At 32.7% G+C, this 18324-nt stretch overlaps 1 protein-coding gene across 4 annotated transcripts in view; it reads right to left on the reverse strand.

The window, feature by feature from the left end:
- Nucleotides 1-18324, reverse strand: part of Scyl2 (SCY1 like pseudokinase 2) — a 63104-nt gene that overhangs the window by 34964 nt on the left and 9816 nt on the right. For all 4 annotated transcript variants that reach the window (XM_048803288.1, XM_048803269.1, XM_015482883.2 and 1 more), the window contains exons 2-4: nt 16039-16242; nt 7175-7332; nt 3420-3564 (exon numbers count right to left, since the gene is read on the reverse strand). In XM_048803288.1, the coding sequence (XP_048659245.1) occupies nt 3420-3564; nt 7175-7332; nt 16039-16215 (480 nt within the window). In that variant the 5' untranslated portion in view covers nt 16216-16242. The remainder of the gene's footprint in view (nt 1-3419; nt 3565-7174; nt 7333-16038; nt 16243-18324) is intronic.

Genomic DNA, 18324 nt, shown 5'->3' on the forward strand with positions numbered 1-18324 from the left:
GACTATGACACCAAAAACAGAGGCAACTGAAGGAAAAGTATATAAAAGAGACTATCAAAATTTAAATTTTTCTGTGCATCAGAGAACAAAATCAACAGAGTGAAAGGCAACCCACAAAATGGAAAAAAACTCTCACAAATTACATATCTGATATGAGATTAATGTCAATAATATATGAAGAGCCGGGCACTGTGGCTTACACCTATAATCCCCAGCAGCTCAGAGGCTGAGGCAGGAGGATAGCAAGTTTAAAGCCAGCCTCAGCAACTTAGCGAGGCCCTAAGCAACTCAGCAAGACCCTACCTCCAAATAAATATAAAAAGGGCTAGAGGTGTGGCTCTGGTTAATCACCCCAGGTTCAATTCCTGGTACCAAAAAAAAAAAAAAAAGAAGAAGAATATATCAAGGGCTGGGGATGTGGCTCAAGCAGTAGCGCGCTCGCCTGGCATGCGTGCGGCCCGGGTTCGATCCTCAGCACCACATACAAACAAAGATGTTGTGCCCGCCGATAACTAAAAAATAAATATTAAAAAATTCTCTCTGTCTACCTCTCTCTCTATTTAAAAAAAAAAAAGAATATATGAAGAACTCTTACAATTAGATAACATACATACACACACACACACAAAAAAAAAACAGATTCAAAAATGGGCAAAGGACTTATTGACTACACATTTCTACAAAGATATATTAATGGCCAATAAGCACATGAAATGATGTTCAAAGTCAGTAATCATTAGGAAATGCAAATCAAATCACAATGAGATACCATCTCATATCCAACAGGATGGCTAGATACTATAAAGTAAAAAGAGAAAACAGTAAATATTGGCAAGGATATGGAGAAGTTAAAATCCATATGCATGCACTATTAGTGAAAATGTAAAATGGTGTAGGCTTTATAGAAAACAGGTGACTCCTTTATCGTGGCTCCTCAGAAAATTAAAACTAGAAACCCCATATGGCCCATCAATTCTACTCCAGAGTATATATTCCAAAAAATTGAAAGCAGGATCTCAAATAGAGATTTAACCAAGCACAATGACACACAGCTATAATCCTAGCAACTCAGGAGACTGAGGCAGGAGGATCAAAGTTCAAGGCCAGCCTCAGCAACTTACAAGAACCTGTCTAAAAACAAAAAATAAAAGGGACTGGGGGTATAAAATCTTCCTGGGTCCAATCCCTAGTACCTCCACCATACACACACATACACACACACACAAAAAAAGTTGTTCAAAGAGTGTGTGTGTGTGTGTGTGTTCACAGCAGATTATTCACGAAAGCCAAAGCATGGAAGCAACTCAGGAGTCAGTTGATAGATGAAAGTACAACTGAATTGCTTATAACGTGGTACACGCATTCAATGGAATGTTACTCAACATTATAAAGGAAGGAAATTCTGATACATGCTATAACATGGATAAACCTTGAGGACATAGTGAAATAAGCTAATTACAAAGGGATCTATTTATATAAAGTATACAGAGTAGTCAAATTCACAGAGACAGAAAGTAGAACTGTAGATGCCAAGAGTTGGGGGAATGCGGGGGATAAGAGTTATTGTTTACCAGGTACAGTTTCAGTTTTGCAAGATGAAAACAGTTATGTAAATGTGGATGGTAGTCTTGGCTGTACAACAAGTCAACATATTTAATGGATTAAACATACATTTAAAAATAACAAAGATGGAATTTTACCACCATTCTTTAAAAAATATAGTTAGGAAAATGACAAGATAAGCCACAGACTGGGAGAAAATATTTATTAATTATATATCTGACAAAGGATTTGTGTCTACAACATGTAAAGAAATCTTAAAAACTCATTAATAAGAAAACATTCAAAAACTGGGCAAATGTCTGAACAGACATTCACCAAAGAGAATATCCATATGGCAAGGAAACATATGAAAATGTAATAAGTATCATTATTCATTAGGGAAATACAAATTAAAACCACCTAGAGATACTAATGTACACCTGTTAAAATTAAAAGGAAGAAAATAACAGAGTTTTTAACAAAGATATGAAAAAAAGATATGAAAATAACAGAGTTTTTAACAAAGATATAATATATTAATTATACTAATTCACATTATACTGTTAATGGGAATGAAAGACAGTATAACCACTTTGGAAAAAGTTTGTCAGTTTCTTTAAAAAGTGAAACACACAAATAACATTTGATCTAGCCATTCCACTCACAGCTATTTATTTAATCAGAAGAAATGAAAGTATCTGTGTCCATACAAAATCTTGTACACAAGCAGCTTCATTAGCCATTAGCCAAAAACTAGAAACAATGCTAGTGACCAGCAACAGATAAATGGATAAACAAACTGGTATATGCACCCAATGGACTATTACTCCATTATAAAAATGCATCGACTATTGATACATACAATGATATGGGTAAACCTCAAAATAATTACACTGACTGAAAGCCAGATTAAAAAAACACACACCTATAGGATTCCATTTATAAAATTCTAGAAAATACAAACTGATCCATAGGGGTAGAAAGCAAGTCAGTGACTTCCTGGGACAAGATACAGAGAGGGAAGGATACAAGGAATATGAGAAAGCTTTGCAGAGTGATGGATGTGTGCATTATCTTGATTTTGGTGATGGTTTCATAGGAGTATATGTGTCAAATTTCACATATGTGCAGCTTATTAAGTATGCCAATTATGTTTTACAGCTAGCTGTTAAACAATAAATAAAATGGCCAGGCAAGGTGGCACATACCTATAATCCCAGCTACTTTGGAGGCTGAGGCAGAAGGACCACAAGTTTAAGGCCAATGTGGGCAACTTAGTGACAGCCTCTCAAAAACAAACAAACAAAAGGACAGGGGTATAGCTTAGTAGTAAAATTCCCCCTGGGTTCACTCCTCAATACCATAATCAGTCAATCAATAAAATGATCTCTGTCCACCAGGATCTCAGAATCTGTTACATAAATCTACTATATGGAGCTGAAGATATTATTCTGGTAAGAAAAGAAAGAAAAATCTTAAAAGTATGTGGAAAAGCCAATAATATCTCTTGATATCTACTAAATTTTTTAGAGAAGTAATATTATTATTCAATACTATATTTCAACTTATAATTTTCTTTATGAAATTACTTACAAGAATAAAAATTCAAAAAAATCAAAAGGAACCCATCCCATTTACCAATCAATAAGTTCCCCTCCTCAAAGTTTACCAAAGTTATCAGTTTTATATATTTAAAATATTATCCAAGCCTAACAATAAACTGCAAAAAAAAAAAATTATACAACACAGAAACTGTTTTCAAATTACTAACAAGAACGAAAGGTTTATATAAAATAGTTTACAATGTCTAATAAATTTGAAAAAGCCAAAAATAATCTTAAAGGAAAAACTTTTACATGTTAAATAAAAATACATACCTGAAGTAAACCATATTTAGTTTCTACATCATAAAGTTTGTAATCCTTAATGTCTGGAGATATAGAGGGAGGCAGATTTTCCCAGTTACCAAGAACATTGGCTAAACTGGCAAAAACAGGTTCTGTACAAAATGCCAAGCAGTCCCTGTTTTCAAAAAGAAAGAGTTATTACTATCATTTTTTACTCATTATCAAAATCAAATATACATAAACTATTAGAAATCCTATTAAACTATTGATAAGGTAGACTATTTTAGATTTGTAAATTTCAGCATAGTTATAGAACATTTCAAACAATATCAGGAGGCTTTATATATGAATTATCCTGGATAAATCAATCTTCTAAACTAAGTGTTATGACAACTGATACATTTTTTTTTAAACTTAAAACATCAGGAAATAAAATATTATTTCAACTGTTCTTCTTCAATGACTGATATTCCTTAAGGGAAACCAATAAACTTACTTAAAATATTGTTATATTGTACATATGATATCCTTATTTCTAAAGCTGTAATTTTCACAATATGCTACTCAGGGAACCTACAGATTTCCCACTGATGCCTCAAGAGCAAGAGGATCAGGAAAAGGAACAGGCATACCTCCAGTCCCCCATTCTTACTTACAATCAAAGCAACTTTGCTTTTATCTATTTTTGAAAGGTGTTGCAGTTTTAAATTTTTTTAATCATTGCTTTTTGGTGTATAAGAATTAAGAATCCAGAAAACATTAGATATTGACATTCAATAGCTTTATAGAGTAATGATCAAGAACTCAAGCATGCCTATTCCCACCTTACTGACACTGCACACCCTAACCCAGAGCTTCACTATGTCCGTATGTAAAATGACGGTAACAGATGCACCTTGAAGTGTTACTGTGAAGATCAAATGAGATAATCATAAAATACATAGCAAAGCATCTAGTGCATGCTCAATAAACTCTTCTTATTGCTGTTACAATTACCAACCATCTGAGGCTCAAGCCCTAACATTTTAGGCTTTGGGCTTTGGGTTCTGGCAATGAAGGATTACAAGGTAGTATAGCAACAAGGCTAAATAAACCAAGTTTCTGTGCCACTAATATGAACTTGTTGTTTCACATGTCTATAATATCTAAATAACCTTTTATCTGCCTTGAACCTATTTTTCAAACAAAAGCACATATAATCAATATATATCAGACAGAGACAGATCTACTTAAGATTGAAAGAGAAAAGGATCATATTGCCTACCTGTTCAGTCATTATGAAGGATGCTATCTTGTTTTTATGCCTAGGATTCAGCTCATTAACCCAGAGGACACTAAGGCATTCTTTTACAGAACTGTTCTGAAAGTTGCTCAAATACTCTCTCTCTCGACCCAAAAAATCATCCTTAGTCACATCAAAAATCTATGATTATCATTCAAGTTCTAAGGCCTTACAATCTTTCATGAAAATTCATTTCCATTATTATTAATCACATTGAAAAAGGGTATATGTTCTTAAGGACCACTTCCCAAACACAGCTTCTTACCAGTCATTTATTTTCACCACCTCCACCAAAACTTAGCTTCTCAATATCTTTGTACAACAAATTCAGTCCTTGTTATATGTGATTCCTTTCTTTTCCCAATGACCAACAATAAACTATCGCCTTACCTATCTTTTACTGGGCAAATTTTAATTCTGTAATGACCATCACAGGTTTCTTTTACACAAAGTATAGTTGAACCTTGTTCTCTTAGTTTTTCAACATTCATTAACATTTATTCACAGTCCTCTTATTTCATTCCTTATTCCATGGTTCTCTTTATCTACTATTTACCTAGTAGCCACTTTCTACTTCACAAAAAATTACATTTCATCAAACATGAACGAATAAACTCATTAGCCTTAAACTTTACCTGAGTGTATTACTGATTCCTCAACCATCTTCCTTTGAGTTCCTCGAACAGGACTTGACCCACATGTCTTCTCCTGGATTCTGTTACATTTTCTGGTTACAAACTGCCATCTTATTGAAACTGTTGAATGTCACTAATAACCTCTCACTAGTTAAGCGTAATGATTCTTCTCAGTTCTTATTTTCTTTCCATTCTTCAGTCTCCAGTACAATTGGGTCCTTTTGTCCCTCTCCCTTGGCTTCTATAACATACTGCCAGGTTTTCTCCTGCCATATGACAATGATTTCTCCTTTTTCCTTCCCTGGCTTTTTTAACCTCCCTACATTTCAAAGTACATTCCTCAGTCTACTGCTCATTTTACTCATGTTCTTAAAAAAAATCCATTTTAACCTGGTTAAATTTCAATTACTGCCTTTGTTATTCCCATACACATCACCAACTCTGAACTTTCATTTGAATTATCCTTTCTGTAGGAGATTTCCTTTGGATAATTTCTGTGCCATTCAATATTATTAATTCATTAATGACTAGAACCTATTTTTTTCCTTTCCTAAAGTGTTCCTATTTCTATTAATGTTTCTACAATTTTTACAACCTCACAATTAAGATATCTTAAAGTAATCTGTGAATTCTCTTTCTGCTTACCAATAAAATTCTAGTTCTATAATGTTTAATTCACTATAAAAGAAGCTGCTGAGACAGAGAAAGCGTAACATACTGTTCGCCTCGAGAAATTTAAAAATATAATTATGAGATATAAGCTGTAGATACAAGTAATAAGGATATTTTTATGATAAGAGACATATGAGCAAATTTCTGGACAGGCATAGCATGGTACAATAAAAAAAAAAGTGGGCTCAGAAATCACATCTCTGCCAGCTTTAAGTAATATCTCTGATCCTCATCCTACATTATTGCAAAACTTAAATAAGTTAAACAATGTAAAACATTTAGGATAGTTTTCACATGTAAATTCTGTCTTATTTAGGTGGTGGTGGCAGTCTCCTGCTTTTTTAGAGGGGCTGATTAGTAAAGATTCCAGTGTAAGAATTTTCTGAGAAATCTAATATGCCAAACTGATAAAAGCAAAATTACAGTAGCTGAAGGGAGATTAGAAGTTTGGAACTCTGCAGTTGTGTACCCTACTTGCCTGTTTCTATCCTATCCTTAAAATACTAGGGACCACAGAACACAAATGGCAAATCACTTGAGTAAGGATCCTAAATTAAAATGGGAATATAGTCTGCTAAGAAGGAGCAAATAAAACAATTTGGGCTATGAATAATATGGAAAAGGTTTTATAAAGCTAGGGTTTCTAAAGGATTATTAAAAGCATCACAGGCTTGACGGTCTAGTCAAGACTACATAAATTTCATTTTCTGGTCAGCAATATTTCCCAAGATCATCCTCAAGAAAAAGTACATAGTAAAGTAAATGAAAGCTATGGATTGACATGCTGGGAAAAACAGAAGATTAAATGTCTGGAAATGCACTTGCCACACACACAAAATTGGTCCTCAAATATTGCCTCAATAAAAAGGAGACAAGAAATTTTAGCAAATTAGCAAGGCAGACATTTTCAGGCAGTGAATATACTCCATACTTCTCTTACATCTTCCATTTGATTACTGTAGTGCTGAGCATAGAAAAGACACTTAAATACAGACTCAAGGCAAATGTGAAGTAAGTCTTTATCAATATTCAAAAAAAGAGACATACATGCAAAATGCAAATAAATTTTAGGAAACTAATATATAAGAATGACAGTTTGTAACAATTTTTCACTGATAATATTTGAAATAGACCAAATATAGTTATTTTTAATTTTTTCACAAAGTCTCCTATATAAATTTCTATAAAAAATTTACCTTGATTCTTCTAAAGGATGTTGGACAGTAAGAAGTCGAGGGTGTCGTAACCGTGTTAACTGTTGGACTCCTCGTTTTAAAGAATCGATGATCTGATCCTTTTCAAATTTCTGATATTTGTCAATCAGCTTTTTATCAAAGACAAAAACAGCCACTTCCTAATAAAAGAATTGTGTCACTAATTTTAATCAAGAACTATATAAAAATAATAAAGTTATATTTGAGTGTCAGCAGTTTACAATTAGAAATAAAAACTAATGCCATGAAAATTTTAGCACCATTATAATACCTTTCTGATTAAAATGTTGTTTCCTTTATGATTAATAAATCTAAATAATTTTAAAGGTATGAGACCCAGAGTTCTCATCTAAAGAGAACATAGGAAATGTTTTATCTAAGATCTTACAGCAAAAACTGAACTGCCAAGACTCAGTTACCCAGGTAGACTAATTCTAGGGCCAATATGCCACTCTGTCTCCTCAGAAATAGCAAAGAGACAAATATGGAACAGGAAAGTAATAACATGGTACATGCTTTCAGGAAAGAAAGCACTGAAGTTGAGTGACAGCTTTAAATAACATTCATATACAGACTGAGTATCCCTTATCTGAAATGTTTGGTACCAGAGGTGTTTCAGATTTGGCTTTTATTCTCAGATTCTGAAATCTTGCATAATCTGGAATTCCATTTACGTTTCATACATACCTTTACTCAGATAGACTTAAGTAACTTTATACAAGATTTTTAGTGCATCTACATTTTGACTGCTACATGAGGTCAGGTGTGGTATTTTCCACATGTGGCATCATATTGGCACTCAAAAGGTTTTGGATATTGAAGCATTTCAGATATCAAATTTTTTGGATTAGGGATGCTCAACCTGTATAAACAGATCAACCTAGCTCTTTTGATCATTAAGAGACATAAGAGAAGAAAGTAAGAGTGTTATATAATATTAATTTGAACTAAAAAAAAAATGACCTAGAAGTTCAAGTTCCTATGGCACCAATCATGCGCAAAATCTTCTTTTAGTAAGTGTTCTGCTATAACACATTTTATAAATGCATCTAATTTAAATGTGTTTATTTTTTCAAGATGTTTTAAGCCTTAAAAAAGATCACATGAAATGGTTCTTGAGCTCTTAGTTTTATCACTCTTAAAAGAACATAAAGAAAAATAAACAACATAAAATTCTTTCTTTCAAAGACTCATTTATTGTTTAAGGTAAAAGATGACAGATTCCTACACAGGACATAACAGGTTATCAACTAACTATCTTAAAAATACTTTTCTCTTTATTCATATCAGTTAAAATTAATCAATTTCAACAAAATTATGTTAATAACTCTTCAGACCCCATACTGATTTCCTAAAACTCTTAGCCTATATTTTAAAACCTTTCATCAGAATATATCATAATCAATTTCCAACTTGCATTTTTCTTTTATTATTTTGCTATCAGATTGAGCATTTCCAATCTGAAAATATGAAATTCAAAATGCTCCAAAATTGAAGCTGAGATCCTCAAAGAGTTTCAAGTTTCAGATTTTTGGCTATGGATACTCAATGTAAGCATTTCTGATCCCAAACACTTCATAAGGGACAATCAACCTGTCCTACCCACTCTGCTAACACATATATGCCACTTCCATAAAAGTCCTACCTGTATCTATCTATATATTATAAACTTTTTGAAGCAAGCAACAATGTCTTAGTGGTGGGGATAGGGTGTGCCTGAATGGTGGAGGGCTTGAAGAGTGAGGCTCTGGATTGGATCACTAGCAGACCAAAAGCAAACAAAAAACAAAGTTAGATCTTGGTAGAAGCATCTCCGGTGTTTATTGCCGACTTATAGTCAATAAAGATAAGCAATTAATTAATTAGAAGCATTTTATTATCTCAAATTAAAATCCTTTTCATCTTTTCATTATGATTTTAAAATATACAGAAAAGATGACAAAGTGCAACTATCCAGTATATCTTTAGACAATGATTAAATGTAGTTTAAATTTGAGTCTTTTAATTTTAAAAATTTCTCCCAAAAAAAAAGCTTATTTTATGACAGAATACAGTCTATCCTTATTAATTTTCTACATATCATTTTTTTAAGAAAGCGAGAGAGAGAGAGAATTTTAATATTTATTTTTTAGTTTTCGGCAGACACAACATCTTTGTTTGTATATGGTGCTGAGGATCAAACTCAGGCCGCACACATGCCAGGAGAGCGAGCCACCGCTTGAGCCACATCTCCAGCCCCTACATATCAGTTTTATATATAGTTTTCTGGAAATAACAAATAGGTCAAGGTGGCTGATTAATGTTGTTAAGCCTTCTATATCATTACTCCTTCCAGCAAAGTGAGGGGGCTTAAAATCTCCAAATGATTGTGGATTTGTTTTCTAGTTTTATTAATTTTTACTTCAAGCACTTTGAAATTGTTATTAGGTACATATACACTTAGGATTATTATACTTTCTTGAAGAAGTTACAATATTATGTTATGAAATGTTTATCTGTATCTCTGATAATACTTTTTCTTGAAATTAATTTTATACTAATAGCTCTATTTCAGATTTCTCATGTTTTTTTTTCCCCTCCTTTTGCTTTTAACACATTGGTGTATTGATATTTAAAGAGTAACATATGTATAGAGCATATAGCTACTATTTGCTTTTTACATATGTTGAACATTTATACCTTTTAATTATAATATCTAGATCATTTATATTTAAATTAATTAATAGAGATCACAGGAAACATCTGTGTTTCCTGTGTGCAGTAATGTGTAATATTTGCTACATGAAGGTCAGTGAAAAATTGGGTAAATGATAGGTTTGATGACTTAATATTTTGGTAAACATATTGAACGGTCCAGCTGCCAGGCTCAGAGAGGACTGTGGAATGCTTTTGTTGCAATTGTTCCTTCTCTCATTTATCATATGGTACACAGCAACAGATTCATCTTATTGTTTGTTAACATCTTTTATTTTGCAAATAAAAAATTATACGTGTGTGTGTGTGTGTGTGTGTGTGAGAGAGAGAGAGAGAGAGAGCTCGCGTGCGTGTGTATTGTACCAAAGGTGAACTTTGTTGAAAACCATTATGGTTTGTTTTTGTTGTTGTTGTGTTTTATTGGTGGAGGGGTAAGGAAATAACCAGGGATTGAACTCAGGGGCAATGGCCTCGAGCCATATCCCCAGCCCCATTTTGCAGTTTATTTAGAGACAGGGTCTCACTGAGTTGCTTAGAGTCTGGCTTTTGTTGAGGCTGGCTTTGAACTCTCAATCCCTGCCTCATCCTCCCAAGATGCTGGGATTACAGGCGTAAACCACCATGCCCGGCCACCACTATTATTGTTTGTTTGGGATTTTATTAATATTTTATTTTTTAGTTGTACTTGGACACAATGCCTCTATTTCACTTATTTATTTTTATGTGGTGCTGAGGATTGAACCCAGGGTCTCGCAAATGAGAAGTGAGTGCTCTACCCCTGAGCCACAACCCCAGCCCCATTATGGTTTTAATGTGAAATTCTCTAACAACAAATAAGGCTGAGTATTTTTACATATGCCTATTTGCCATTTGATTATTCTCTTTAATGAAACACCTGTTTATGTGATTTATTAATTTTTAATTGCATTATTAGCTGATTGTTGAGTTTTCCAGTCTTTGCATATTTTATAAACAAGTGTCTGTACTCCAAATGTTTTTTCACAGTCTATGGATTGCTCCTTTATAAATGATTTGTTGACTAAAAAAAAAATAAAAACAAAAATAAAGTAATGATAAAAAATTGAGTCTTTTTACACAATAATTAATTAGAACAAAATATGTGCAATATTTGCTTGCAATTGTTCCTATCCTTTATTCACTGCATATTCTTTAAAATACACTGAAAGAAAAGACACCCACTAAAAAGTATGTTTTTCCAACAGCCCAATTTAAAAAAGAAAAAAAAGACTATAAAGTTCTTCTAAAAGTCACAACTGAGGGTGTTTCATTTGAAATAGACCTAATTTATATGTTGTTTTTTTTTTTTTTAAAGATCCTTTGCTTACTATAAAGGTGAACTTTGTTGAAAACCAGATCATTCAAGAAATAAAATCTAAGTTATGTGATATAAAGTAATGCATTTAGGATTCTCTAACCGCAATCATGACCTCCATTAACCTCTCTCTTAAGAGCCACCAAAGACATTTTTTGAAACACAGATGTTTCCTATGATCTCTATTTTCTGGATCCTTTGTGACTGGGCAGTAATAACTGCCAAACATCAGACTCTTCATCTTTCATCGGATTTTGAGATAATACTCCTTCAAAACAATGAAATAAAAACTAAATTTTAATTTATAATAAGTTAAAAATAACTTGATTTTTGAGAAGACTGAAACGTAGCAACATATACCCCTTAAAATTACTACAATTTTGATTTTTTTTTATCAAAGCAACTTGACTAATATATCAAGCTTTGCATAATGGTCTCCTTTATTTTAAAACATAAAGTATAATTTGTTTACTTATTATAATTTAGTTATGCTTTCATTCACAAAATATTTGTGAGTTCCACCCACAAATACTGGCATCTAAATAACAAATGTATATTTGTTAATACTTAATGAACTAAGTTCAATTCTACATTTAGTAGACTAGATAAACTATGAACAATGAAACATTTATTATGTTTAAAACTTTAAAAACTAACCAATCTTCATTATTCTCACAGAAACTAATAAGTTATTTAACTGAAGGTATTATGAAGCTCATGAAGCAGGAGGAAAAAATATGTACCAGGCCAATGTATACAACTCTGAAGACAAAATTACACCACAGTTGCCCTATTAAAAAAAAAGGAATTTTTAAAAAAAACTTGGTATAAAATAGTTGAAAGATGGCTAGGGATATATATAGTCAGTTGGTAGAGTGCTTGCCTCTCAGGCACAAGGCCATGGGTTCAATCCCTAGCATCACACACATACACACACACACACACACACACACACACAAAATAGCTGAAAGAAATTTCAAAATGTAGAATTATTTTTCTACATGAAAGGAAGAAAAAATTAGGTATATGGGTGAGATGGAAACTATAATTATGTGCTACTTTCATTACAAATTATTTAAACAAACTGTCAGTCTCAATAGTCATATTCTAATCTAACAAATAAGTTTCCAATAACAGCACTCCAAAATTAAATTAAAATTTTTTTTAATTTAAAAATGAAAACAATTACACACTGATGATTCTCAGCAAATCTATATTTTACTTTCATAAATTATTCACTATGAGGAATTCTGGAACGAATGCCCTTCAAAAACAGTAAATACCAGCAGAACAATTTCTATTGATTTTTGCTGGGAATGTAAAACCAGAATACTAACAAAAATGTGTCCAATCAGGTACAACGAAATTACCAAGTTCACAAGTAAATTGTTGTTTACTAATTTTTTAAATTGTGACATCCCAGGTTTCATAAATATTTACTTTGTTTTATTTACTCTGTAGGTGCTGTAATCACTATTCTTCACAGAGTAGTAATTCACCATCTAGATTAAAAAGTCAAAAACTGTACATGATCTGAAAATTATAATTCACCAGATACTTATATAAATTTGAAATAACCCTAAGAAAAAAATACCCCTAACCTTTCAAAGGGAATGCAAGCCTTAAATATACTTTTAAAGGGATTCTTTTAACTCAGAAATATTGTTGGGTTTTGGAGGGAGGCAACATTATGATAACGCTCTCAAAAATCAAGTAAAAAATAAGCGAAATTTGTTTGCTCTGGAAAAAAATATGAAGTGAACTTTAAATACAATGACTTGAATATCATGGTATTTACTGTCATGCAGCAATAGAAAACACTTTCATGTCCTACTGAAACAGTATGAGAACTCCTCCAATCCAAAGTCCCCAATCTACTGATCACCTTGAAGTCAATGTCAAATTTAAGAGCATATATGCTTATAAAATATATCCACAATTAAATATATAGTATGATAGTAGTTGCTCAAGGAAAGCCTGAGAGGATAAGAAAGATGTGCTGATCCTATGACCATTTTTTTTTTGGGGGGGGGGGAAGAGGTACTAAAGAAGAGTACCTTTTTCATTATTTTCTTTCTAGTTTAACTAGATCAACATCATTCAAGAGAACTTCTGACACTGATAGAAACTCCTATATCTGCATCGTCCAATATGATAGTACTAGTCAAATGTAGCTATGGAAAGGCTGAAAGGAAAGTAGGACAACTAAGGAATTTAATTTAATTTAAATAGATGTGTCTAGTGCCTGTCATATTGGACAGTGCAGCTCTGATTGCCTACTTTACATGATCTCTTTTAATAAAACTAAAGCATTGAAAAAGAATTAATATTTTCAATTAAGGAGGAAGTTAAAATGAAGCTTTAATGTCAGTATGATTATAGATACTTAGCTCTTCACTAAGGAATTAACCAGTAGTAAATATAGGATACTCAGCTCTGACCCCCCACCTTTTTTTTTTTTTTTTTTGCAGGAGACAAAGAAAATTCAAAATCATATCTACCAAGAGTACTGGTGTATTCCAAAACTTCCTCTCCCCCCAAAAGCAATAAATTTGTGGGGAAAATGAAAAGGATTAAAGTTTTCAAAGAGAACCCGGTTCTGGCATTCAGGTGTTGATAATAGGGCTCTATCATTGGTGCCTGGTTATCCTGTTCTATGAGCAGCAACAGAAGCTCTAAGTGAAATTACCAAGTTCATAAGTAAATTATTATTTACTAATTCTTTATCTTGCTGCATCCCAGGTTTCACAAATATTTACTTTCTTCCATCTACTCTGCAGGTGCTGTAATTACTACTCTTATCAGGGGATTTTAGCATAAAAATTACAATATCAACACAAATACCTAGCATCCTTTTGTTTAAGCACAGAGATGCAATTTTATTACCACATCCTTAATGAAAATGCATAATATTATAAATTTGGTGTTCATTTTCTCCTTATATACAGTCATGTACTACATAACAACATTTAACAATTCATATAATGGTGGTCCCATAAGATTATATACCCTATGACATCACAGTTATCTTAGTTTAAGTACACACGGTGATCTTAGCACAACAAAACCAACGAATGACACATTTCTTGGAACATATACCTGTCATTGAATGACACATGCCTGTAATAGATTATAAAAGCAATTTGTGCTACTGTTGGAAGAGACAGGTCATTTACATAACTTTGTAAATGTTTTTTTAACTAGTGAGTACTTTTAAGAAACCACTTGCTTTGTGGATGGACTTTTGGTGAACTGAGAGAGAAAACAATGCTCAAAAATGATAATTTAAATCAATCAGCATATAACATGGGGACTAACGATCTGAAAAGACCTCCAAATAATAACAATAAAAGCAAATTTATAAGCCAGGTATGAACTACATACCAGTAATCTGTCTCAGGACCAAGAATTCCTAATTCATAAAAGGATAACCAAAGCCATTTTGATCTTCAATATACTTGTTTGGGAAATAAGCTAACTTTTAAAAGAAGCAAATAATGCATATCCACACTGTATGATTATGGGTAGTCATTGTTAAGTATGTGTAATAAATCCCTCACATCTTAAACTCCATATATTTCACATGTAAGGAATTCCATATATTTCACACGTAAGGAAATAAAAATACTTTTAGACTTTTTTTTTTTTTTAAGATCTTATTTCTGGGCTGGCGTTGTACCTAGCCTGTGTGAGGCTCTGGGTTCAATCTTCAGCACCATATAAAAATAAATAAATAAATAAATAAAATGTCTATCAACAACTAAAAAAAGTTTTTTAAAAAAAGATCTTATTTCTACAGAGATTTTAAACCTGGATATATTTTTATGCCTTAAAAATTCCAACAAAAAGCTGCTAATAAAATTTAACACTAATGATACTCAACATTTCTAAGAACCATCTGCTGATCTCTTAAGCCAAATTAAAGGAGAAAAAAAACTCAAACTACTCTTCCCTAAAAGAAGAGTTAGTCCCAAAAAAACAAATGACTACAAAATAATATAACTCAAAACACACTACTAAATATATCCCACAACTATTATCCCCTTCTAATGGCAAAAGCTATCAGGTAAACACACATAAAAAAATTTAGAAGTCTATTTTCTATAAGGCTATAAAATAAAAGAGGGAATAAGAGTGTACTAAATGGACCAGGGGTATAGCTCAGAGGTAAATGGTTACCTAGCTTGCATGGGCAAAACCCTAGGTTCAATTCCCCAGCATTGGGGGGAAAAATATGCACTAAACAGGAGACACTTAACTTTAGCAGTATTTAAATGGATATTTTCCTGATAATTTATTGACAAATGTAAAAGAAAACTTAAGTGCTATGGCAATTTTTATCCTAAAATATATTTTGCAATTATTATCTTTTAATATGCTCAAATAACACTTTATTAAGTAAAGTGGTATTTGTAACACTTTGTTATTAAGTAAACAAAAGTAGGTTAGCATGGTATGTCAAACAGCATATGTGTAAACCAGGAGGCACAGAGCATATTTTAAAATTTTTGTTTTTGGTGACTTCATAAGATGAAATGAAAAACAAAGAGCTGAATTAAGAATCCATTAAAGAACTTTTGATTTTTTTTTTAAGAACTTTTGGTATTTCTTAACATAAAAATCATACATGAGGGGCTGGGGTTATAGCTCAGCAGTAGAACACTTGCCTTGCACTTGTGAGGCACAAGGTTCTATCCTCAGCACCACATAAAAATTAAATATATTGTGTCCATCTTTAAAAAAAATTTTTTTAAATACATACACATACTTTACAGTACTTAGCATGTATTTTTTTTTCCAACTAGACAGAATAACTTACCTGTTTTGTAGATTTTTTTGTGCCATTAAAAATCTTCCAAGCTAGACCATTACCACCACTGGCAATGTGCCGACCAACATCAAATTCTCTAGTGACAGGATTTCCCATTACTGCACTAGTGACATCAGCTGTTACCTTTGTAACAGTACTCTTCAACTTATTAAGCATGGACTCCATGGCTGTGTATTAGGTAGTTACAGTCACCTAGAAACACACAAGGATATGGGAGAGCTCATCATTTTTTGTCCAAGCACTTATTCATAATTTAGTTTGAAAAGTTTAAACAAACAATACCAAACAGATAAGTTACATGTTGGTTTTGCCTTCAGAGAACCCAATACACTTGACTATACATTTACAGCTAGAACCAAATGATCAGTTCCTCTCAACCACAGTTCTCACAAACCAGAAAAAGACATGCTCAAACTGGACACTGACATAAAGGAAAAAAAATCAATGCTGTTCAATTATATAACATGTACCCTTTAAGACTTAAGTGGTATAGAAGGTCAGAATCTTCACACTGAAAGGTGAACCCAAGGATTTGCCCCTGCTTTCTGTCCAGGCACATATCAAATCAGAGTGATAAGCAGAATTCCAGTCAGCTAAGGGGATGAACTACAATTCAGAGATGCAGAAACGGCTGGAAGTTCAGGGACAGAATTTCAAAGTGAAAGATGCTATGTTGAAAAAGAGCACAAGGTCCCCTTCATGTTTTGTCAATACTAAAGTGCACACATGTAGTTTGAGACTCTACTAGTTCTATTAATTAAAGTGCTTGTGAGCTGAATAGTTTCAATTCACACAGGGCTTCAAAATCATTCCTGAGCTCCTCAGCCAGGCTGGAGAGTCTTCACTGATCACTAGGGCATTTTAGCAGGACTATGCCTTAATAGGACAAACCTATTCTAGCTGAGTAGTGATGGTGCTGTACTCCCAGTTACTGAGGAGGCTGAGAAAGAAGAAATGCTTAAGCCCAGGAGCTGCAGGTCAGCCTGGACAACATATCAAGACTCCATCTCTTAATTAAAAAAGAAGATAAAACTGCTCTAACAACAAAAGTCATTCTCAAGCAACCAAACTAATCTAACTAAGCTGCCTTCCAGAAGAAAATCTACTGCTCATGAAAGGAAGACACAAGACACAAAATCAGATACTCAACAAAGTAACATTCACATTGTTCAGCACACAATCAAAAATCATCAGACATGACAAAAAGAAAAAAGATATAACTTATAATCAAATGAAAAATCAGTCAATAAAATCTGACTTCAAGATGATAGATACATAGAATTAGCAAAGACATTAAAAGTTATCACAGGTCCAAAGCAGTTAAAGGAAAACATGAACAAAATGAAAGAAAATGGAATTTTTTAAAGGCCCAAATGAAAATTCAAGACATGAAAAATAAATTTAAATAAATCTCACTAATTTCAGGAATGAGATGAACATATTAGACAGTGTAAGGGGAAAAGCAGCAAAACTTGAAGATGGAGTAAAAATTTGAAAAAAAAAAAAAAAAAAAAGATGAACAAAGTCTCAGTAATCCATGGGATAATATCACAGATCTTATACATGAAAACAGATCCTCAAAATAAGGAAGAGAGGGGAAAAAATAATGGCAAAAATTTTTCCAAATTTCCTAAAATATTATACAAAGCTTCAAGAAATTCAAAAAACACAAAGGAAACCATACCTATATCTATCATACCAAATAGCTGAAAATAATTTATTAAAAATCTTTGAAATGGCTATAGAAAACAGGTAAATCATACAGAGAGGTACAAAGATAAGAATTTCCCCAGACTTCACTTCAAAACTATGTATACCAGAGAACTGAAGGAGGTCTTTAAAGTGCTAAAGAAATTATTAACCTAGAATCCTGTATGGTGAGGAAAATAACCTTCAAAATTCAAAGAAAAAACAACTCAGGAGGCTGAGGCAGGTGGATCACCAAGTCTGAGGTCAGCCTGGGAAACATAATGAGATCCTATCTCAAAACAAAAAGGACCAGGGATGTAGCTCAGTAGTACAGTACCCCTGATTTTAACAGTCAGTCCCAAAACAGAAGGGGGCAGGGGAGAACAATGTAAATAAAGACTTTTTAGAAAAACAAAACCTAGAAAATTTGTTGCCAAACATAATTTCTACAAGAAATACTAAAGGAATTTCTTCAAAAAGAAAGAAAAAGATACAAAAAAAACAAAAAGATGTTGTCTGCCAAAAAAAATAAATACTAAAAAATTCTCTCTCTCTCTCTCTCTCTCTCTCTCTCCCCCCCCCCCC

This window comes from Marmota marmota, unplaced genomic scaffold (assembly GCF_001458135.2).
Source record: "Marmota marmota marmota unplaced genomic scaffold, marMar, whole genome shotgun sequence".
In the NCBI taxonomy this organism is placed as follows: domain Eukaryota; kingdom Metazoa; phylum Chordata; class Mammalia; order Rodentia; family Sciuridae; genus Marmota; species Marmota marmota.